The following is a 24966-nucleotide window of genomic DNA, read 5'->3' as shown; positions in this document are numbered from 1 at the left end:
GACAATTCCTCCAACATCTTGACACAAATTCCTGAGCGAGCGACATTCTTCATGTCTGGTTGCAGCTCTAGTGGCTTTGTGGGACAGCATATCATCCACTGGTTGCACATTTCGGAAGTTCGCTGAAAGTTGCATGTCATCTGAGTAACGTTCACCTACTGTGTTATCCATACTGAGGATTCGGACGTACTGTTCCCTTTGCATACTACATTTTGCCTACTACCTAGCAAACAAGTATGCAATTTCAGACACGCCCATAGGTGTACATGCTTCCCTTTGCCATAGTGAGTCACATCGAGCCTGGAGGCTACCCCGGGAAGCGCGGAGCACAGCCCGGACCGGAAGCCAGTCCATCCCTCTTGCTCGCAAATACGATTTCGGAATGCCAATTCGCCTGATTTGTGTGGTGGGAGGAAACTGGAGTATCCAGTGAAAACCGGCACGAAGATGGGAACGACTCCACAGGCAGAATCAGGGCAGGAATCAAACCCGCAACCCTCGAAGTGTGATGCCAGACGGACACCTCCCTCTGCCTGCTTCATTATATCATAATTCCGCCTATTTACAATTCCTGCGCTCCTTGACATTTGTATAATGAACCTCCCGAATTTTATCACGGGGCACGTATGTCTAAACACACATATCACACCAGACTGAAGCGCTCAGTGTGGAGGAATAAAAAAGATCTGCGGTCCGTACGGTCGGATGGATGTTCACAGAAGTTTATCAGCAGGGAGGTGCTGATTGAAAAGCACCCCAGGGATGATCGGCGAGTCTTTGCCGGAGGAAGAAAGCTATCTGGGCACTGCAGGGCTGCTGGACCTCCTATCTGCTGCCATAGATGGACACGGCTTCAGCCCCCCCCCCCCCCCCCACAGAATCATGGGACATCAGACTCTGACGCCTGATGTGAAGTGTTCAGAGGAAGGAATTCTGAGGTTGTTTACGATTTTATTCCCAGCCTTGTCAATAGACCCCGTCACGCTCGCGATCTCAGCAAATCACATTTTGCGCTTGTAAATGGTACCTAATATAACAAACGCCATGAATAATTCCATAGATTTTTTTTTTTTCAAAATTCATTCCTAATTTCATCAATACAAGTATCCGCATGCTTTTATTATATCAGATCTGCCCTATGAGTTCAAAAAGAAGACATTTCTTTAGCAAGTAAAGGGTTTTTTTTTCTCTGGCGTGACCGGCCACCACGATATCAGCCTCTTAAAGTTAAAGTCCAGGTTCTGCCTTTGCCAGGGCGAAACGGCTGTTTCCCAACCAAGAATCCAACATAGTCCATCACTGTCCCTTACTGTATGATTACAGGGACCACAGAATTTCCCCAAAGACGAGACATTCGGCGATTCAGGTGACTTTTCGCCACATATACAGTTGAATATTTTACTGGAGTGATATGGGTCAAATGGCCTATTTAAGGCTAGGACAGCAGCGTCCACCTGGGCTTTAAACCAGTCACCTACTGGTGAAAAGTCCTCGCCCTTCACTGTCATACCACCTGCCGGTCATCTATCTTTTAAAAAGCACAGTCTATTAAAATATGGATTAAAGTGAGCGATTCTTAGGAATAATAATGGTCTGTAGCGGTCCCCAAACCTCCTCTCGAGGAGCTCCAGTCCAGGAAGCTCACCCCAACCATGCCCGTCCCTGCCTTATGGCCAAAGGCACCGGCCGAGGCTGAGTTGGGACTCGCTATTGATGAAGCTGCTGGAGAGATTCCATTCGCAGCCAAGGGAGACGATGGCTGCCCTTTGGTGTAACCTCCGTCATTATTAACGGAGTCCAGTAAAAGGAGGAGGCTTTGTTTAGGCCGCGCACTGCGCCCACGGACACTGAGAAAGGAGCCTCTCCAAAAGGTCAGACCACCAAGGGTTCAAATACCAGGCCTCGAGCTCCCACAGGGCAGCATCTCCCCTCTTCTGAAGGACACGCAGAGGGCACCCTAGGGAAGGCTGGTAAGAGGAAACCGGCCAATGGCAGCAGAGCCAGCAGACCCCCCCCCCCCCCCCAAGGGGGCCACACCAGGACTCCCGGCTCCCCGCTACCCGGGGGGGTGTCCCATTCTGAAGGTCACGGAGGCGCAGCTGAGCCGAAGCTCAAAGCAGCGCCAACGGTGACCCCCCCCCACCCCACCGCAGCGCTGTGACCCTGTGAAGCCGGGATCTGGTGAGCAGATCCGGGTCATTTCCTGTCAGCATGGGGGCTACGCTCTGGCTCCGCCCCCTTCTCCATATCAAGCCACAGAAGCCACAGTGAGAAGCAGATTCCCTGATATGACAAATTCTGCCCGCCAAGTTGATGAGGGTGGGGGGAAGGGGGTGGGGGCGGAGCAACCTCCGCATTAAAGACACCACCGTGCCCCCCCCCCCCCACCCCCCACGACCTCCCTGGGGCTTTCCTGAGCCGCAGGCGGGACACTGATCCCAAGCGTGAAATTGGATCCAGAGCCGTCCCGGTGGCAGGGGGGCAGTCCCTGAAACCACCTCCCGACAACCACGTCTGGGCCCCCCCCCCCCCCCCAGCGACCGAGCATCACGGCTGCACCGGCCCCTGCCGGCCCGATCTGCCATTAGCGTGATCGATTGCATAGATGCCGGCTGGAGGGTGGGGGAGCGATCCATATGATCCTGCACTCAGGCTGCAGCAGTAAGATGGAAACAGAGGTGATTGGTATCATCCTGTGAGGGTGGGGGGGGGGGCAGCCATGTGCATTTAAATGCCTTTATCCAGCAAGGTCATTGCACCCCCGCCTTCCTAATCACGTCGGGACAGGGCAATTTCCGGAATCACGTCCCCAGAAAAGTATTTGAGCATGAATATTCATATCTGACTACTTCAGGCCTTTCCAATCCGGACTCCGCGGTTTCTTTTGCCGTCGTAAATCACCAGGACGCATGACGTGCCGCCGTTGTCGACCAGCGCAGGTGCCGAGTCCGATCCTGCAACCATCTCCATCGGAGATCCATCTGCGGCCGCCGCGTTTGATTTATTGCGCGGCGAATTGCTCAGAATTCACGTCTCGCGGATTATCAATAATGGTGAATCACGGCACTGCGGCAGATCCCGGCCCCTGCTTCCAGGGACCTCAGAATGCTACATTTTTCTGAAACGGGGACCGATGTTCCGCTGCAGTTGCATTTATCTCCTTTACCTGATACGGATCAGATTTTTAATGCTCGCAGAACGCCGGAGATATATGCGACGATGATGTATTAACATGTGGGATTGAAGAAAATATCTTACAGGAGTGTTTACTACTGATAAAACATGCGGTCAAAATCGCATCTCAGCTGTCCTAGTGACTATGCACCCCATCCAGAGTGTCCCCCGCTTTATACCCAGTGCATTCTGGGATAGGCTTCAGACCCACCGCCACCCGGTGTTAGATACATGGATGGCAAAACGGCAGCGGCTAATCTCAGATGTATCGGTGGGAGTCATAAGAGGGGCCTTAATTTATATAGAGAGGCCCACCTTGTCATTAGCCAATGATATGTTTGAAGTCAGTGAGTAACACACGAAGTGGGAGCCAATCAGCTTTCAGCTGACACTACTGCCCCGGTAGCCCCGCCCATGTGACAGGAATATTTAAAACAGGACCTCAACACTCTAAAACCAACTGGGCATACAAACACTATATCTAACCACCACTAATTAAACTTGTATGTAAGTAGACAGTTATCTAATTGTGTTTTAGTTTGAGTACACTATGCTAAATTAATCTTTGATCTTTCAGGCAGTGTTTCTTGAAATACAGAACTTCTGAAACTAGTTCACCATTAGATGTCTACAGATATAGCAGTAAAAACCCACACAGACAATCGGGCACCAAGGCGGTCATCGTGGCGCTCTGAGGGCCGCAGATGGGAAAGGCGGTGTGGCCCCGGGGGGCCGGCCGCAGGGGCCCGCGCTCCGTTTACCTGTCAGGTGGCACTGATTAATCTTGTGCTCGGCGAGGTCGCCTGGCGTCTCCAACACCTGCCGGCAAACTGGGCAGCTTAGCAGCGTCGCGTCCTCCTCCTCCTCTTCCTCGCCGCCGTCCTCGGGCTCCTCCGATGCGAGAGGCCCCCTCCTCAGCTCCGCCTCCGGTTCATCCTCCGTCGGACTTAGCGCGCACTCTGGGTCTATGGGGGGGGGGGAAGAGGGGAGTCACATGACTGCATCCAGCCCGACGAAAAACCAGTAACAACGATGCTCTGTGATGAATTCCTGCATCTTGTTCCAGATCGTTCCGGAGTCCTCGCCGTTGCCAGAGGCCCCACCCATAAATCCCAGCATGCCTCTCACTGCCAGATAGGAGACCGCATGCCTCTGACGGTAACTCATGCCCCCCCCCCCCCCCCCCCCATCCGCCCCCGCAGCGATCCTGCTCACTATGAAACCACATCCAAAACAAGGTCATCGGAACACCCAGGGGGATTCGCTCCGACGACGGTCCCTTAAGAAACCGCGAGCGACCTTTCCTCGTCGCTACATTAAGCAGCTGTTACCTCGCGTGAACGAGGCAGGGGGTGGCGTGGCAGGGGGGGGTGCTTGCAAATGTTCTGTGGGTGTGCTAGGCGCATTTCAGAACCTCTGCTCATTCCGAAACCCATCAGGGGTTCTCGGTCCACCGTGACTCCGGGGCCACCCAGGGTTCTCGAACGAAAATGCAACACGCCCACATCGTTCTGGTTTCTAGACAAAGGGAACTTTGGCGGACCCTCTGAAAAAGCACTGGCCCGCTGAACACAGGGTGTTCCTAGACAAAGCCCACAGCGGCAAACCCAGTGCATTCTGGGATATCCCAGCTCAATGAGGATGAACCTCCATTTAACTGATACTGTCCAGTCAGGGTGTTTCCCCAACTTGTGCCTGCTGGGTAAAGGCTGCAGACTCACCATGACCTCATACTGCGAGATACTGACAGTTGTGGAAGACGGATGGATAGATTCTTGCTACACTTGTACAACTAGACAACCACACTATGAACGTGTCATAATCTATGAAGTTTTACGCTCATTTATATTTTTTACTTGTGAAGCAGTTCCATAAGATAAGTGGCCTACACCTGACATTTATCCTCATTATATTACTGACACCAAATTACAAAGCTTTACAGTAAAACTATGAGTTCAAATCAAATCAAAATTTATTTATAGAGCATGTTTAAAACAAAGGTTCACCAAAGTATAACACAAATTCAAACAAATCTAACTACGAAAAACAGGAAAAACATTCCAGATTCAGTCCCACTGGTGCTCAGCCCCCTAATAACTGGTGTATTTATACTGGCCTAATAAAATGGGGTGTAACCCTGTTATGCAGAAGGCTCAAACTCATCACCTGTGGGGAGCCCTTATTCTCCCCGCCCCCCCCCCGCCCTGCCCCCCCCAATCTTCCCTGCCGGGGGGAGCCAGATCGGTGCAGCAGCATCTAGGGTGCCCATGGCCATAGGTACTGAAGCCCCATTCCGGAACCTTCCGTCTGCATCCGCATCCTTCCTGCCGCGTCGCTGCACCTGCCAAACCGACCGGTCAGTCGTAACGTCTTAAGAGGCTTGGGGATTAAAACGTTTAATTTCACAGAAGTGAGAAGCCGCGCCGGCCGCCAACATGGCAGACGCCAGCCGCGGTGACGACATCACACGCAGGCCGACGCGGGTTCGCCACGGCCCGAACACGGCTCAAACACGGCCCGAACACGGCACACCGGGAAGAGAGGAGAGCAGGGGAGGACTCAAAGGCTTAGAATATCAACCGTAAGAATGTGCATAATAATCATTTAATTATTTTCTGCACCGTCAAAAAGGGCATTGGCAATATTAACATGGGCATCGTAAATGAGCGCTTTCATTCTGCTGGGATTTAACAAAATAATAATAATGGTCTCCATCGTAACCAGTACAAATGTGCTGACGCGTTTGCCCAGAGGAAAAAGCTGGAGGAGGACACCATTTTGATTGGTGAGTTTACGCACGCCACAAACCCGTCCACCACCCCTCCCCGCCAGTGTAAGGGCTCTCACACCCCCACCCCCCCCCCCCCATGCTGGAAGGCCCCCGGAGGACTTTCGCCACATGCCACAAGTCTCTCAGAGGCTGCCGCCTGCCAACATGCCGAGCTGCCCCCCCCCCCCATGCCTCCACCCCCCCCAGTGCAGGAAACGGCCAGAGCTGCACCCTGGGGCCGGTTCCAGCTGGGGTAACTGTTCCTGTGAAACTCATTCCCCCCCCCCCCCCCACCCTCCCCCAACTCCAGCTGCACCCCCGAGCCCAGCCCGGGAATGACAAGCGACATACGAAGGCCTGGACCAACCTCTGAGGCCTTTTGCACGTCGGCCCTGAAGTTCTGACCTGTCAGCAGTCCGTCGGCACGCTTCGCGATCACGAGACCGACGAGAGTCCGTAACTCTAGGAATAAGGAAAACGCTACAGCTTCAGCAGGAAGGATGTACTGTAGGCGTTTCCGCAATAAAAAACATTTTTCCCTATGAAATGTTCCAAAACGAATTCATATACCCAAGAATAATTCTTCAGATTTATCCAACCAAAGAGTATTTAAGGAAGCGGCTGGAAAAGTTTCTCCAAAAAAATAAGATTACCGGGGGTTTAAAATTTGTATTATTTCTGAGATTTGTCAAGGCTTTGCGGATTGCTTAATTAATCTCACAATATTAATAAAAAACTAACAGTGGGAAATGCTTGGCATGCTAATGCCTTAGCGCAGGGCTACGTCTGGGTGTGTTGCCTTTTTATGGAGTTTTAGTGTGGCACCACAAAGACCTTCACTGAGCTCCCAAACCAAGACCCCACACATTTACACAGCTGTAAAGTGGGGAGAAAATGAGGCAAAAATTACGAGGGTTCATGGGGGTCATGATGCGTTTCTGGTTATGACCTTTGGCTGTAAAATTACAATCATTGGCCCTATTCAAGGTGGAGAAACTTTATGAAGGTAATGTGTCAACAACATTACCTTCACAGAACACGAGCAAAAACTGGGAAAATATCAACACACTGTGAAGTCTTCAAAAGTTCAAAAACCATCAAGCTAAGTGTGGCTAATGCCCCAAATAAGACGCAAACGAAAGATAATGTTGAAGGATGAGGTAACTGTGAGAAGTAGAGATGCACAATATATTGGTAAACATATTGGTGTCAGCCGAAGTTCATTAAAAATCAACACTATTCCAATGTGTCGATCTTGGTCCATATTGCTGCCTGATATTCAAAGTTAGCAGCACTAGAGCTAACTGCACTGGATGTTCAGCTGTTTTCCACAGGGGAGGATGAGAGTTTATTCACTGCTTTGAACCTCCCTACAGTCGATGTCGCCTTGCTGAGGTCTCACTGCCTGCATTAAGTGATGTGGCTGCTGTACACCTTTGTCAGCTCATTCACTGCTTAGAACCTCCCTACAGTCGATGTCGCCTTGCTGATGTCTCACTGCCTGCAGTAAGTGATGTGGCTGCCGTACACATTCATAGCAGCTTAAGAAGTAACGTCACCGACGTCAGTTTCACTGCAGATTTGTGGTGGTCAGAAGTTAGGCAGTTATCGGTAACATTAGACAAAAATGTATAGGTTATCGGTTTTGGCAAAAATTCACATTGTTGCACCACTAGTGAAAAGGAGACCATATTTCAGGAGGGATGGGCATTATGGTTCGGACCCCAGTTCTGACTGGTCCCTTTTAATTAGGCAGGTTTCGGGCCGGCAGTGAGTGCCGCTGAAACCAGGTTCACTCCACATAATGGATCCGACATCCTCTCCCTGAAAATAGCTGAAACCTGAGCCAGCCGGAACATGGATCGGGAGGGGTGAGCAGGGGGGGCATCACGCAGTTATAATTGCATACAGACAGACAGAGCGAGCGTCAGAGAGCGTGGCTCTGGATTACAGACCCGCACAGGGCTCTCTCTCACACACACACACACAAATAAATGAAAAAAACCTCAGGCTCATTAAGTCCTGATCTCTCGTCAACAATAAATAACATACTAAACAAGAGCAGCCAGCTACGCAGAACCCAAACCTGGCTTAAATAACAGACTAAAGGGTAAAAAAGCCCCCCCAAAGATTCTTAACATTGCTAAAAACATACCTGATTTCTGGGTTTGTGGAATCCGAACCGGCTCAGAGCACTGTCACGCCGCCGCCGACTGAACGCTGTATTTGTTTATGATTCGTTCACTGTGTTCACATCGTATTTCATTCATGATTTTTAGGCATTTTGGGGAACCTTATGCGACTATGGGTTCGCTTCTGAACCATGGAAACGTGGCGGCGAATCATGAAAATTCGAGTTCGCCTGGTTGCAGGTTTTCACTACGTCACGCTATCGTCTAATAGCAGCGTTCTTTACTCTTACAGGTAGAGTTAGGGGCAATCTTTTTTTCTTTAAATGTGATGCACTGAGTAATAAGTGAGGATGAGGAGGCTTCGTCAGCGCCGTCGAAGGTCGGGGTCAGGACGAATAAGAGGACGGTTAATGGTATTCACGGTAATTCAGAAATTTGGACTAATTTAGGTAACTGCTTATTATTAGCAGCAAAACAACTGTCATCTGGGTCTTCGCGTTCAGCCTTATTATCTGAGAGCTTGCTGATCAAGGATTCACAGGTTCACTGGGGGGGGCTACTGGGGAACCATGGAAACATGGTGGCAAACCGTGAAAATTGGAGTTAGCTTGCTGCACAGGGATGTAGCTTTTTGCTACACCACGCTATCGTCCGTTAGCGTCGTTCTCCACTCTCACAGGGAGAGTTAGAGGCAGATCTAATGGCTCATGTTTTCGGGCCGGTCGCAGCCGGCCGAGGAAAAGCAAGCCACACAGACATAGCTGTGCGAGGAAATGGAGTGACCAGGGTGGGGTGGTGGGGGGGGAGAGATTCAAAACTCAGTAATGGAGCAGGCTTAAAAGGGCAGATTGAAAACGAAAAACAAAATCTCCGAAGGGAGTCCCCCGAATTGTCCTGTCCAGGGAACAACCAATGACCTTTCCAGAGCACAGCCGTCCAAAAGCTTTATGTTTTCTTTCTGGTAGGTCTCCAAACACCTCCCCCCACCCCCTACATTTGCTGAAACAAACGCACAAATCTACGCTCAGAAGCCGACACGCAATGTCTGCTTGTAGAACACCAGCTAGCAGAACCTTAAACAAGAATGGCTTGTAGCACTTTTAATTTCTAACACCATTCACCGTCAAACCCCTTCCTCCTTAGGGGGGGGGGGGAGGTATTAATGACCTGTATTTCAAGACAGCATCCCTTCCCCTGATAAATGGTTCAGGTCAACACAGTCTATGTTATTTATTTATTTACTTACTTTTTTGAAAATAATGCCTAGCAGTGACAAAAATGCATTTTCATTTCCTGCTCGCTGGATTTGGGTATATAAACCCCAAATACTTCCTTCACAAATATAAGTGCATCAGTGCTACAGCTGGGCCAGAGTTGGGTCACATGCACCGTGCAGAGGGTTAACGAACGCGGAGCTCATTAATGGTGGAGCAGAGCCGCCAGCTTCCCTCTCTGCCGGATCCTCCTACTCCAAAACGAGGCCCATCAGGACCGGCACCAGCCCCCCCCCCCCCCGTTATTTTTATTTACATTTCTGCTCCCAGTAACAGATTGCGGGTTGACAGGAGGCCCCCGAGGGTTGGACTCGTCAGCCAGTGTGTAATCTCCCTTGCGGGGGAGGCGGCGGCAGCGAGCCCCCGGGCGGACCCGCGCCGAGCCACGGGACGTCGGAGCCAGAGCCGGAGCCTCGCAGCGGAGCGCGACAGAGCGTGCCGGCGTTCCGGCGAGGCCGCCCCGGCGACGGGAGAGCACCGGCTGCTCGGCAAAGCGATCCATTTTGGGTTTAAAATAACCACACTTGAGATCTAACCTTTATTGGGAAAAAAAAGGCGGGAAAATGGGGCCTCATTCATAACGCCCATCCAGGCTGACCTGGATCTGCCTGTTCCTGAAGGGGCCTCTTGCCCACACCGGGGCAATCATCTGGCTAGCAACACGTTTCCAAGGCCCCCGGTACGGCCCCCGCGGGGCACGGAGCAGGACGGCGACCCACAAACCCGACGGCTCCGCGCCGTGTGGCGCGCGGCAAACCAGGTCAGCGAGCGTCACGCCGGCCGAGAAGCGGGCAGGTGGACGGACAGATGGATCCGGGCCTCTGAACGGGGAGCTTAACCCGAATTGCGCTAGGGGAACATCCCATCCCAGCCTCTCGGCCAAACGCATAAAATCACTACAAAGCGACGGGGATCAGCATCCGGCTTCGGGGACAAATGAACCGACTCGCCTGCGATTTAGCAGTCAAGCCTTGAATCGGGACCCACGCACCATCACGGTGGCTATCTCGGGGGGTGGGGGGTAGGGGGGGTCAGCAGCAATCCAGCATGCACTGCCTCCGATGATTTTTTTTTCCCCCAACTTCTGCCATGAAAGGTAACTTGAATAATAAAAACTGCAGCATCAGCTGCCTGAAATGCGCAGTCTGTCTCAAACGGACACACACACAAAAAAAAAGCTGCTTTCAAATTCTTTTTTTTTTTAATTTAGTGTTCAGCTTCTGGGGCCCTCTCACCAAAGCTGCCCCATTTGAAATTAATTCCTGGGAGGTAAAGAGCAGAACCTTTTGTAAATGCTTGGGAAACATGGGATCGTCGCTCGAAGGCTTTTTCCACTATTTTTTGGCATTAAAACTGATAGGTCTTCATTTATTCATGGCAGACAGACTGAGTGATTATCGATACATGCTAGGTTGCGGCGCATGCACCGGCTAACAGCAGGAGCTTTGGTGTATGGAGCTATTACGTCGATCCTCCTGAACCCCCTTAGATGACCCCCACCTGCTCCCATCATAAAGAAATAAGACCTCATATAAGCAAACTCTGCAGGCCTATTCAAATAAGATGCCTCCAGAAATCAACGGATGTATGAATGCTGGTGCTGGGGCGGGGGGGCTTGAGGCCAACCTAAATGACGGGCAGCCGCAGGAATCCTCAGAGGGGAAGAGGGAGAGGGCATGCCTGCCTGACATGTCTGCCGCTTAAGGAGGTCAGCACTCTCCTAGGTGTCAGTACCGGTCTGCGTGTCCCCCGAGGATATGGCGACAGTCACGAGGAAATTCGGTCAGGGAGCGAGAACACATCACAAAACCACGTCCAGCAACACTGGAGTATGGGGGGGGGACATGCATTTTAAACGCAGATCTGTAACAGCGAACAGCAACCAAAACAACTGAAAAATTACATTTCTATCCCTGGCGTTTGGATAAAATTCTCCCAGGTTCGTACTCTAACAGTACTGGGGGGGAAATGACATTTTTACCTATACTGAGCGGTTTTCGAGACTGCGTTCGAGACCGGGGCATCCTGAAGGAAGAAGCAAGCCTACCGTTTATCGTTCAGAGAAGCCGTTACACCCGAGACATGCCGGAGCATCCTAATGAAACGCAGTGCTGGTTTTCCTTCGCGTGGACACGCTGGTAGGGTGACAGCCCATAATATGCGGCGACACTCCGGTGGAGTGGATGGACGATTCGCCGCTAATGAGGGCGATGCCGGTAGAGGGATGGCGAGAGCGGTCGGCACGGAGACGCAGCCGGGTCTCCCTCACACTGGCCGAGCCACCGTACCCTCCTCATTTTTGGAATTAGAAAAGTCTCGTAATGCAATCTGGTGTCGATTTTGCCCGGTAACGCCGAAGGATGGGTTGCCCGTTTTATTAGGTGCGCCAAGAACAGGTTTACGAATGTATTTTTACTGAGGCCTGCGGAGGTGCCAAACACGAAAACTGCTACAAGACGAATGCGGCCAATCAGAGCGCCAGCAGAAATGGGAGCGGGTGGAGGCAGCCAATGGGAGCGCAGTGCAAGTTTCTTAGAAAACCTAGTCCAAACCGTGAGACCCACAACGCTACCATACCCAACACTCTGACGTGCCAGGGAGAGACACGCGACAGCTTTGAGGGAACAGGAGGCTCGACTTGCGTTCCTGTAGCAAAAATAACACGGCAGACTTTGTACATTAACTAAAAATAAGTGCCACAGAGAGCTGCGATCTCCCAGAGAGTGCAGGTGTGGGGACGGGGGGGGCATTTTGGGGGCCATTGATGGCAGAAAGAGAAACCCCATCAGGTGCAAAGAGACACACAGGAACTCAGTCAAGCTTTGGGAACACATCCAGCAGCTGATGATATGGGGTAACACCAATAAACAAACAAAGTGGGTTAAAAAATCTAATAAAAGACTTTAGGTGTTTCATAAATTCATGAATCTCCTAGCAAACTCAATAAAGGCTGTTTCTTTTTAATGTTTGTCCCTCAGCTCATAAGCAAACCATGTATATAATTCTTCCGGCTCCTGAAGCATTTTGTCTTGACGTGAAAGTTAAGGCCACGCCGCGTTCGGGGAGCTAAAAGCATTTTAGCAACTGGGCGTCAGAAGCTCTTCCCGCGAGGTCCGTGGAAAAACGCAGCGCCTCGGCGAGCACCTCGCACCTCGTCCCCCCAGCACCCCCCGGCAGAAACAAGGCAGCTACTGCATCCACCCTCACATTTTCCAAGGCCAGGAAACCTCCAGTCGGCACTTAAACAAAAAATAATAATAAAAACACAACATGTAAGCAACGAAAACAGGCCGCAGCGGTGGGCTGCAAAACTCAACACCGCAACAATTTTGTCACCAGCTTACATCCTGCTGGAAAATTACTTAAAATTACTTTCTTTAGCACGTCTTGTACTTAAGCAAACCCTGCATCTCAATATTGTACGCTAGCTTCCAGCTTCTGCAGTATTTATGATTGAGGACAAACCAAGTTACCTTGCGTAAGTTTAATGTACACATTTTATTTGATATTTTAAAGAAAATTCAGTAAATTGCATAGGACACCTTAATAATCACCCCAAACAAGGGTATTAAAAAATACATTACGTAGCCTGCAATATCATAACGATGGCACGCATTGCATAAAACAAGACTTGCATGCAACTGGTTAAGATTCCGTTTAATCAGGTTCATCATAACTACCAGCTAGCAGGTTTGTGGCTAGGACAGTCAAAGAAGCACCATTAATTCCCAAAAATCACGCCCACCGTCGGGAAGATGCAAAAACGATATGCTAATCCGCCCCTCCATCAAGCAGCATTTCACCTTTGCTCTGGCGGTGAGACCGCGTTCGCGGAGTGCTGCCTGCCAGGCCTTGGGATGCCTGTTAAAGGACGCTAAGTACAGGAGGCCCTCCGAGTTTAAAGCAGCTCCTTAATGAGTTTCTCCTTTGCTACAGAGAGTTTGCATGTAGGATCATTTAGAGAAAGGGGTTTAATGAATCCCCCATGGCTTCGGCATAAATTGGCGTGGGGAGTTTGAGTTTTTGTTTTGATTATTGTCCCTGTTGGTGAAATAAGAGAGACGAGGCATGAAATTCGCATAACCAATTGTTAATGACAAAGAGAAGGGAACTAACGTCGAAGGAATGAGCGCTAATTTTCACAACAAAGCGCCCATTTAAAAGTTAACTGTTCATTAACTGGCTTTGCTTCCAGCTTCCAAGCGAATCAGTTATTTCCTGCTATGTCTTCATTTGCCCTAATTACATAAGCGCTTATTGAAAATGTATGGATTGATGTCTTTATTGCCAACACCGCACAGGATAGATGCTATGTACACTGCCGATATATAGAGGAGTTTATTACAAAGTCAATCTTAGACAAAGCTAACATTTCGGGAACATTTCAGCAACTCTCAAACTAACTAAAATTAGCCTAAATTTATATGCCTAAACTGATTATGTACCTGTTATTATGTCAATAATTATACAACTACATATTATATAATATATACACACACACAATCTCCTATATATGATGCATTCTGATCAAGTAAGTTATATGTAATTCAACAGAAAATGCAATAGATCAAAATTGAGACAGGCCTATCAGTTTTGTTTGTTTTTTTTTTGTACCAGAAAACGTATAAATTTGAACGGATGGATCTTTACCGGAGCATTTGGGGTTAAACATCTCCACTTCTGAGTTTCCCGTTTTATTAACAAGCCTCAAAGAGCTTGCTGACAGATCCTGGCGCGCATTCATAATTAGCATAATCAACAAAAACAAAACAGTGAGAAACCAGGGAAGCTCACAATACAATATTTACGTTCACTGAATTAATTAGCACCATTTAACGGGCCAGGTTTTTATTTATGAATCCGGCAAATATCCAACAAGTGTCAACGTCCATCCTTCAACAGGCATACGTGGGGATGAGACCGTCAGAAAAGCGAGTTTGTATGGAGGGGACTAAAATTCCTACATGTTATTGTATAAATGATTCCATAATCTGCACCATCGATTTTCATGGTAATTACGTTGTTTCGAAGTACAAGATCACAGCAATAACATGGACAAGCAACTGAAACACAAGAGCCAATCTTACCAAGATATCTATGTGCATTAATTAAAAACAGATCTATCTCACATCTCCCTTCCACAAACACTGGCAATATTATTGACATAATAAACAAATAAATGTGAAAATCTAATTTCAAAGTTACGCACGTTAACTGTAGGCCTATATTTTGTTTGATAAACGACAACCTTCAGAAATTATAAAACCGGCGGCCAATCATTTATTGGCCTTTCCAATTATCTTTAACGGGGCCCGGTACAGAAATATTTTTAATTTATTAATATCGATTTTTATTCTCCTCTGCTGTGATGTACGTACAAACAAAACGATCTGACTTAACCCTATACTGTACCTTGATCAGGAAAACACTTACAAACAAGTGTACATATGCAGAACGCTGCACTTACCCAAAAGCCAAAAAAGTGAAATATTAGATAGTCCTTTGAGCAAAAATACAGTAACTTTTTAGCAGTGTCCAAAGAAACCTCGGTCAGAGGAGATTTTTTTCCCCACATCTAAATGCAGACGTCCTGTTGAAATAGGCCTAAGTAATATAGGTTATTTGTATTAATAAAAACTTGCCGGGCATGTCAGTGAACTCCCCTCTCGGCTGAATAGTTTGCATGTCCGCAGATACACAAAGGCGCCTGTTTTTTGCTTGTTTGCTGTCAAACGGAAAGGCGGCGGCTCCGTGTCATGGAGTAACATGGAACTGGACCGAGACCGTCTTTACACGACGGGACAAAACACTAGCCCATAAGCCATGCGTTTAATATCCCAGTCCAGGTTCACACACCATTCCTCCCAGAGACGCCCCCACCAGCAGCCGCTACGTGCCTGCAAATGTTGCATATTAACTCTTCTGTCCAATGCGGCTCTGCTGAGTGTCTTCACTGAAATCCGGTACTGGCATTTCATCAACGACACAATACACGGCGACTGCTAACACAACACCGCATTTATCAAGATAATAATAAATGTAAGCACCATCTCATCTCATTGACACGTCACTGGGTGTCTCGATTTTTGGATTATAATGCCAATTATTTTGTCAGTGTTGGATAAAATTAAAAAGACAAGAAAAAGCAATGCATAATCGTAAACACAGGTCTAAGTCAGTGCTTCATGTAAACCATTTTCTTACACATACACAGACTCCAGTGCAGGTCACAATGAAACCTATTCTGACGCATCAACGCCATTAAACCTGTATGCCCAGAGAAGATCCGTCCGTACGGTTTAATTCGATTTTGAAATTTTTCTTTATTGACATTTGGAACAATAAGCCGAATCCTATCTAAAGCCAAAGTAGCTTACATTAGCATTACAATCGCAGCAGAAATTGGACCATCCTGCATATGTAAAAACTAGCAGTAATTCAAGGCGATCTTTCAGACTTTCCCCCATCATCCCAGGTGTTGATTTGAAATATTGGCCGTAAGAACACAAAGACCTAGCAAACTTCGCCTACTGACTGCAATCAAGGGAAAATACACGTAGGGTCATTTTATAGCGAGCGTGCGGCAGTAATTACGACCACGTCTCGAGTAACAGTACTATGAAAGGATCAAATAACGCCTGAGCTTAACGTTTTTGCAAGCAGGGGATCAAAAGAATTAGCCCAAGTTGTTGTATCAGTTTACAAAAGGTGCTGGACAGTGCTGACGTCTTTATTAAACACCAGCCGAAAATTGCAATTTTACAGCAAAGCTTATCTATTCACCGGCCGCACGCTATAGAGGTACCACTGGGTTTTTTTTCTGTCCGTCAAGCCTCCCTTCGCTCTTTGCTGTCCTTTAATATTCCCGTTAATTTGCCAGCCCCCCCATCCCAGACCGCCCCCCCCCCCCCAGTTGGAGAAGGGGGGGCATCACGTGACACCCCACCCCACCCCCGTGCTACAAACTTACATTCCAACAGAGCGCCGCACTCCGTAACTTCAGCGCTGCCTCGTACCGCGCCGGGGCTCGGCCACCGTGGGCAAAGCGGGGGGCTGTAAGCGGGGATCCCCCCAGACGTGCCCCTACACTACTAAAACTATTTCCGTAAAGTATGGCGCGCATCCAAAGCATTTTAAGCAGGAAAAAGTATATGCGCTACATGCGTATAGTTTAAAAAACATCATATACCCGATAAACAATCGGTGATCGGCAGAATGCAAAATAAAAAGCTAAATAAAAGGGCTTGGATTGTCTTCTCCTGGTAGCACAGCTTGCAATGCAGCGCTGCGCTCCTCTCCGTACCACATGAGATGTATACAACGTTTTGCTTACCTTTCAGCGATCTTGGTTTCGCTTGCTTGCGGCGAGACATTCTAAAGACCAGCCGAAGTTGATCAGTTTCACACCGACTGACCGTTCGCGCTAAAACGATCTCGCATGAAACCCGCGTTTGCTCTCACAGACCAGCGACCGCTATTTTACCAAAAATGCATGTGTGGGGAAAATGATTTAACTGACGACAGCAATGACAGAAGTAAAACGAGGTATTAAAAAAAAAATCCAGAGCTATCGATATCTATTTAATTGGACAACAGCAAAAAGCGTAAAATACAGTATCAATTCCGTATCATACCGCTCCATATTCCGATAATAAAGCTGTGTTTGCACACTCAAATTCCATTTTGAAACAAAATCGTAACTGCAACCGCGTTAGAAATACATCAGCAATCGTCTGGTGAGCTACGGAAAAAAATATGCAACAAAAATACTTTTTCTCTACAAAGCAAGCTTCTAAACTAATTAAGGTTCTCAATTTTCTCATTCCCGGTAAGCTAGTCCTGGATTTCTATCTGAATCTGATCTAAATCGGTAACAGAAGCGCAGAGGAGATGTGAGCTCCCTCCTCATCACAAACCTGCAAGGTCCTGGACTGCGCTGTCGCTCCGGTAGTCCACATAATAATGGAAAATGGAAGCAAGGCCCCCAAAGCCATCAGGACGGCTCCAGAGGGGGCCCCTAACCCGCAGGGACTCGCTCTGTACGTAATCACTGAGGAAATCATTGTCAGCCTGCCTGCACTCACACACAGACAAGGAGGCATGATTAAAATCCTCGGGACTCCGGCAAGACGTGGACAACTGGATCCCGCGTTATGGCCGGATCCGGAGTTTCACCTCTCAGTTTTGCGAGCGTCAGGCGCGTCTCCGGCAGAGTGATAGTCCCCCTTCTGGCTGCAGAGATTAGAGGCTGAAGCGGCTGCTGCCAGAGGACAGACTCAACGTTTCTCTTCAAGATGCAATATGGACAGAAAAGTCATTACGCTTAACGGCGACGGTCTACCGGAGCGAGCACGTTTTACTAGATATTAAACGCATTAATAATCTCCGCAGAATCGGTGGGCTGTGGAGCTGAAATGTATTGAAGTATTTTAAAAAACACACCTCCAAGGTTTTGTGGCTGTGAAAAATGATGGGGGACCGTGTGTTTTGACATTTTTACTTCTGCAGTCAATGGGACAAATGGGTGCAAAGCACTGTATCTCTTTCTATAATGACTTGATTTATGAATACTTTATGATGCCTTATGACTGTGCGCGGAGCCTGCGCCGTTTGTCGCATTGCCCGGGAATCCGTGGGAAACACGTCGACCCGGACCTCGGCAAGGAGCGGGGGGCAGCTGGGGGTGTCTGCCGCCTTGTTGGTTACGGTGTTACCCAGCCAACCGGGAGAGGGCTCGGGACAGCGTCCCCTTCCGAGGGAGACGTCCTCCAAATCGGTGCAGGAATGCACGTGGCAGGGTGTAGGATTACCAACCTCTCACTCAGACACCACCGAATCACGACAGTAATCTTATATGTTTGAGATAGCATCCCTAATGCCTTAAATGTACCTTTTTATATATTCTTTTTTTTTTTTCCATTTGTGGATATTACTCTGATCTCAGGGAATAAAGCTTATATGTTTATAAAATATTCATATGTTCAGTGGTATCATTGTTATTATTTTATTTAAGATCTGACAACGTGGTTTTGCTTACACGTGGCCTATTTTAGGCTGTGGGTTTCTTTTCATACACATATATGTCATTTTTATACCCAATTTCACATGATACAGCTTAATTCTTTGATTGTGGTTTGCGGAGCCCGGCTGTCAGGTGACGCGTCACACGGGAGCTCGGAGACGCCGCGTGACAGGGAGCGCCCTCGTGCTGTACGGGAAACCCGCACGCGAAGACGGCGACAAATAAGCAAATAAAGGCTCAGTTTGCCGGCGCTTTTCTGATGGGGGATTTGAGCCCCCCCGGCCTGGTGGCATGCGCCTCCCCTCCGCTGCCCTTTTCCCAATCCGCTGCCAAGCTGTTTCGCGAAAGTCTTACAGCTCGACTTCTGCCGTCTCCCCCCCTTTCCCAAATAAAAACCCAACAATAACCCACCCCCCCGAGGGCAAGCCGGTGTTTTCATCTCAGACAAAGCGGCACAGAAAGGCTCGACAAGTCGCTCACCGGAGGACTCCACCGGAGTAATCTAATATACAGCTCGGCGACCCCGTGCGGAGGCGGTCACGTGACGCGGCGCTCTCCCGGCGCTGCGGCGTGAAGCTCGGCGAGGGGGATTTGCTGCTGTCTGGCCCAAATAGCACAGGCGGCAGTAATTCATTTGCTAGCTATTGTTTACAAGCACGATATTTATGTCGATAAGCAGAGGAATTGCTCTGATCAACGTACGAGCTGGCCACAGCTATAAACGACACAATGCTGGCCCACATTATCAGATGAATGACAGGTGGATCGTGCAGGAAAGATGGAGGAATATTAATTTATTTGCCCCACGTTCCATCTGAATCAAAGACGTCAAGCTTTTCTGTGGTGGGCGGGGGGGTTGTTATCATTGTTGTTTTTCATTTCTTAAATATTTTTCTCTGTTGTTTTTGTACTGTTTTAATTTATCATTTTTATTTTTTGTAAACACCAGACTTGCTCCCATCTGGCCAAAAGCTAGCTTAAAATATTGAGTTAAATAAAATTGTCATTGTTGCATGCATCCTTCATCTATCTAGAGCTTTGAGATTTGCTAGTTGCAGACCCATCTTTACACTGTATCTCATAGATGCTTGACCCTAGAAGGTGAACTGGAGCGCATACCCACGGATACGGCTTGCCGGAGCATCCCTAACCCTCAGCCAGTGCAGAGAACGTTCCGGATGTCTGACTGGCACAGCGAGGATGCCGTACGGGGTGATCGCAAACCTTATCCGGGGCAGCAGACGCGTTTGTCGTGACATGTGGCACGTCTGTCCATGTGGGCACCCATGCATACAGCTTCGGTCTCGATAGCCCCCAAAATGAAATGCAGGAATGTAAACAAAGTTTTCTCGCGCCACAAAAATCAAATATAGAATTTGCAGATTGTGGAAATGGCAGCGACGGAATATAAATGATGTATTAGGGGGACAAGACCGGGCCTTGGCACCATCCGCTAGCCCCGGACGTGGGGGGGGGGGGGGGTGGGTGTCGGCAATGAGCCGCTCGGTGCGTGGAATGTTCCGATTACGCTGGGAGTGGCATTAACGTTCTGGCTTGCTCGTGGCACCAGAGTGGAGGATGCAACAGGAAAAGCCGCGGGAGATCCTCCAGCAGGATCCGACGACCTTCCTGTTGGATCTCCGCAGCTTCCATCTGCCCTGCCAGCCCCCACCGCGAACGTCCCTGGCCGGGTCATTAGTGCACCGGTGTCGCCAGGCAGTCCGTTGCGGGCCGGGGGAATGGGGCGGACGTGGGGCGTTTGGCTTGGGAGGAGCTCCGGCGCTGGTCCTGACATCCGGCGCCGGCGCGCTGACGGGCTGGGAGAGAGTGCCCTTGCCACCACGCCGTGCTGGCACCGTGGCCTTCTGGACTGCTGGACGCCACAGATTTGGAAGGTTTACGAACCCCAGCCATCAGAACCGCCTGGATGACTCCAAGCGGGCATCTCCATTTAAATGCCGATTCCGGAATTCACTCGTTTTCTTTTTTAAGCGGGTGATTCAGTCATCGCAATAATGTTTATCCTGACAACTTTGACTGTTTACTAATCATTTGCAATCGAAAACCATATATCCGAGCGCGTTAAACGCACTGTGTATGGATTTTGTACGCCCTGCCTTCTGAATCAGACACCGGATTCTTTTAATCTTTACGTTTTCAAAGCATCCAGTGACTGTCCCGCAGACCCATGCCGTGGAAATCTCAACCGACAGCTCGGAAAGGCGCGTGACATCGCGGCTCGTAATCGCCCGATTGTCCTAATGCTTCTGACGTCTCCAGCGTCGGGCTGCTTTTTGTGGGAAGGAAATCTCCAGAAATGGAGGAGCGAAACCAGACAAACAAAGTGCTCGGTGGGTGTCCCCAGGGTGCGAGTAACTGGCTGTTAGAATTCTGGGTAGGAGGGTCATGTGACTGCCTCCCTGCCATCAGGCGCTAGAGAAATCTCTAAAGCAGCAGATTAGAGTCTTAATGTTGTTGGGAACCGAATAATCTTTAATCCAGAACTTCAAAAATAAGGCCTTGACTCGAGGCACGGAAATGTCTTTGCTGTGCCGTTGCGGTCATAATTTGCAACAATTGCACACACACACACACACACACATACACACACACACACACATACATGTAGGGTAAACATATCCTTATGGGGACCGCTCATTCATTTCAATGGGAAAAATGCTAACGCTAACTATGACAACCTTAACCCCTACCCTGCCCTAACCATAACCATAAGTAACCTAACAAAATACAAGAGTTTTTGCATTTTTAGTTTTTTCATAGCAGTCACCGATTTTTATAAAATAGAGTTTTCCCTTATGGGGACCAGGAAACCGGGAAAAAAACGGATATTTATCACGTTATGGGGACGTTATGTCCCCATAAGGATAGGTAAACCCGCACACACACACACACACACATTTACTGACATCCCTGAGTCATGTAAGTTATGGTTATCACTTCCGGTCATAGCAGAACTAATCTGTGTATCATAAATTGCATTTGAAATATCGTTTTCATTCAGCACGTTTGCCTGTATTGTCAAATTTGAGGTGACACTGGTGTTCCTGCCCAGGACTAGAACCGGGACACCCCCTGGAACGCACTCCAGGGGGCGCAAGTGAGCAGGCCACCTGTGCAGCATCTAATAAAAAGCTTTTTTTCTTTCATTGTGCCTTCATCTGAAATGTGAATGCACACTGGCACACGCGCCTACCCCATGCCAAGGATCTTACAGGCCGGTGGGTAAAGCGAGGATCAGGAGGATTAGGGGCAGCTCCGCCACCGAGCATCCCGGAGATTATCCCAGGCCGAGCCTGGAAATAGTGGTGGCACGGAATTCTGGGACGGTGTTAATTAAGTGAAGGGGTTAATTAAGCGGGGGCCGCTGGCCCATCGCCGAGGGGACTGTTTGCGACACAGCTGTCCAACTGCGGCGACTCCTCCCATCCAGCCCGTCGCTCGAAGGGAGGCGGGGGGGCGGGGGGATAGCTACTGACCTGCCAAGGGATTGTGTGGGTATTTCACTGGTGCCGATTAAGAAAGGCTCGGGGGGGGGGGGGTGGAGGGCAGTCATCACAAACCTCCCGGATGAGGGGGAACAGAGGAACCCAATGTTTATCTCTCAGTAAAGAGGAAGAGGATGGAGATACTAAAGTTCTGTCATGGAAACAGGATCTGCTGTCTGGCCTGGTTAGTGGTGTAGCACTTTGTCACTGTCTGAGAGAGCAGCTTAACGTAGGCCAGATGCCATCGTCAGAAAATTATAGCCCAGGGTCGTAATATTCCATGCAGGAATGGAATCGCATCTCTGTCCTTCCTTGAGTTTTTTTTAAACATCTTTTAGGAAATACATCTGCAGCGATGAGGCAGTGGGGGCAGATTCGGTGTTGCCGTCGTTTCCAGTGTTTGCGGCTCCCATCCATTTTAAGGAGCGCTTATCAAGCTCACTGGGCAGTGGGTTTGAATCCCATGCTTGCTTTGAATATTCAGGGTCCTTGCAAAGATGGCCCACAAGGGGGCGCTCTGTCGTCTTCGAGGCACATATACCCCACCGCGACGGACTAGCGTTACATCCGAGGTGCCTTCTGGCTCATGTGCAGTGCTTCCCGGGATCACCGTGATCCTGCAGGGATAATTTAGTCACTGGAAATGGGTGGTTATAGTTTTTTTTTTATTAGAATAGCTAATTCTAATTGACACGAAGAAGTCAGGCCAGCATTCTGCCTGGACCATGGGTTGCTTTCGGACCAGCCTCGGCCGAAAAGGTCTCTTTGGACCCGGCCGTCGTTTCATTCTGCGGGCCGTGCAATTCTAACAAGGCTGTGATTTCCATGCTACCCACGACGTTCCATGTTTGATCATCCTTGGGTCACATCCCACTCAGTGAAGGTGTTATAATGCGAATTCATTAAACTGTGTTTAGATATGAGTCTCAGTCACACACACGGCCTTCTGTAGGACATATACAGAATAAGTTGGTTGGATTACCAGTTTTGAATTAAACAGTGCAGAGATGAAAAGCCATCCATCCATCAATCATGGTACAGATGAATATTTTGGTTTTGATGTGGAAAATAGCAGATTATTTGCATTTTGAACAAATGCAAATTCTGCGGTTAGATGTTTGTCCATTTTATAGTCTATTAACTTATGGTCATATTGAGAGGAAACATGTTCCTCTATTATATTAGTCATGACCGTGATAAACGCTGTTGTAACTGTGCATGCTGTGAGCTTCAAACTGTAAAAGAATTAATAAAACAAACATTTTGTGAGAGGTCCCCCCAGACACCAGTGGGCGCTGTGTCCACAAGTGATTTCCCCCTCCCAAGCTGAAACGTGACCCAAAACCTTCGCTGGGGCAGATGGCTTCGGACTGGAAGACGTCACCTGCGGATGCCTGAGAGGGGAGGGCAGGGTGTCTCAAGGTTGAGGGAGCAGTCACATGACATCGCCCACGTTCCAGGCCGTGGCTGCTTCCACAAGTACGGGCCGTACTATCCAATACACAGGAGTGAGTATCGTGGGGGGGGGGTTCCGTTGGGATGGTGGCTTTTCAAACCACCTTACACCAACACCAGCAATGGATCCCCCTACATGTTAAACTGAACGAGGACAAGCAAAAGTTACAGCACTGGCTATCGTGGCAGAACAGCTGCGATCACATCATAATATCACATTCATAAATGTCACACCTGTGGTGGTAGAATGGACAGAATTATCTGGCTGTGATTGATTCTCTGTAGCACCTTTGATGTATGTCTCAGTGTGAGACTCCACATTGATGGTCCCCAATGCAGAGCATCTCCCAGGATTCACAGCCCACAAAAAAATAAATCACATAATAATAATTAAAGTACATCATACAGACTCCACCCCCCCCATGCATATAAATACTAAATCATAGCAGAGAGATTTGTTTGACTGAAGCTGGCGTGTGAAAACAGGTATGTGTGCACGCGCGTGTGTGGAGAGGCTGACACAGCGCGCTGTAAATTGGGTAAAGTTATTTCTGGAGATTTAAACCCATGCAGCCGCTGTATGGCATCAAACGCAGTGAAAGGGCTTCCTTCCCTGTGAAATTCCAGAATTTTCTAACGAGGCACCGTTCGCTGGAGGTGAATCGCTCGCCTCCTAACAGGCCTTGACAGTTCTCGAGCCTGAGACGCAGCATCTGTGCCGGCAAGCTCTCCTGGCTATATGTGAAAAGGCAGAGAAATTAATTTAAAACAATGAATTATTTAATACAGGGTTTTAAATGTGCATGAGGAATATAGTCTACTCCTTGAGACCACTGGAAGTCTTGTGAGTCAGGTGATCCAGGATAGTGTGCTGATTGGTGCAAACTGGAGTGTGAGCATAATCTTAATTAATTAATGTAATTAATGAAGTACAAAGGTAAAGAATATTTGGTGCTAGGAGTCCACTCATCCACTAGAGGGCAGCACCTCTCAACTCCACCTGCATGGATCCTTAACAGTGTATCAGGCCTGTGTACAGTCTCACAGTTAACCAAGGGTACTTCCTGACTGGGATGGATAGGACTAAACACTTCAGTTATAGAAGAGAGACATACAGGAGTATCCATTGCATTTGGGTGAAAAGGTCATGGTACCATTCAATGGTAGCAAGTTGAAATGTATGCTTGGATTAAGATAGAGCTCCCATTGGTCTAGCATCACTCTTGCCAGCCAACCTGGGTCTCTGATTGGGTTGCTGTGGAGCCTGGGAGTCTAAGATCAAGTTCCTGCCTGCCTCAACAACACAATTATTAAGGCAACTCTCATAATGCTAAGATGGAGATCACAGCATCTGTGTAAAACTGCACAGGCCGTCAAATGCCCCGCGGAGGGCTGACGAAATGAACAATCGCGACGTGAATTATGGAAGACAGAAGTAAACTCGAACAAATACGTGAATTGAGTAAATGTCTCAAGGCTGAAAGTAAACTCTCAAAGAGTCTCAAAGAGCATGACATGTTTCCAGTGTAATCTAAATCTGTTTTCACCTAATGTGTATGTGGATGATTCTGACGTGACCCAATTAATGAGTTTACGGGCCAGTGGAGTTCAGCAGTGCATGACATTACCAGAA

General features: G+C 48.7%; 1 protein-coding gene across 4 annotated transcripts in view; it reads right to left on the bottom strand.

The window, feature by feature from the left end:
- The window catches only part of LOC111845907 (zinc finger protein 521-like), a 79229-nt gene extending 61784 nt beyond the window's left edge, over positions 1 to 17445 (bottom strand). For 3 of the 4 annotated variants that reach the window (XM_023815618.2, XM_023815617.2, XM_023815619.2), the window contains exons 1-2: positions 16684 to 17260; positions 3936 to 4139 (exon numbers count right to left, since the gene is read on the bottom strand). In XM_023815618.2, coding sequence (XP_023671386.1) covers positions 3936 to 4139; positions 16684 to 16723 — 244 coding nt within the window. In that variant the 5' untranslated portion in view covers positions 16724 to 17260. The other variant, XM_023815620.2, reaches the window with a different exon arrangement.
- Between the last annotated feature and the right edge of the window lie 7521 nt (positions 17446 to 24966).

This window comes from Paramormyrops kingsleyae, chromosome 4 (assembly GCF_048594095.1).
Source record: "Paramormyrops kingsleyae isolate MSU_618 chromosome 4, PKINGS_0.4, whole genome shotgun sequence".
Classification (NCBI taxonomy): domain Eukaryota; kingdom Metazoa; phylum Chordata; class Actinopteri; order Osteoglossiformes; family Mormyridae; genus Paramormyrops; species Paramormyrops kingsleyae.
Note: the sequence above shows the minus strand (reverse complement) of the source record. Positions and strands in the feature narration are given on the sequence as shown.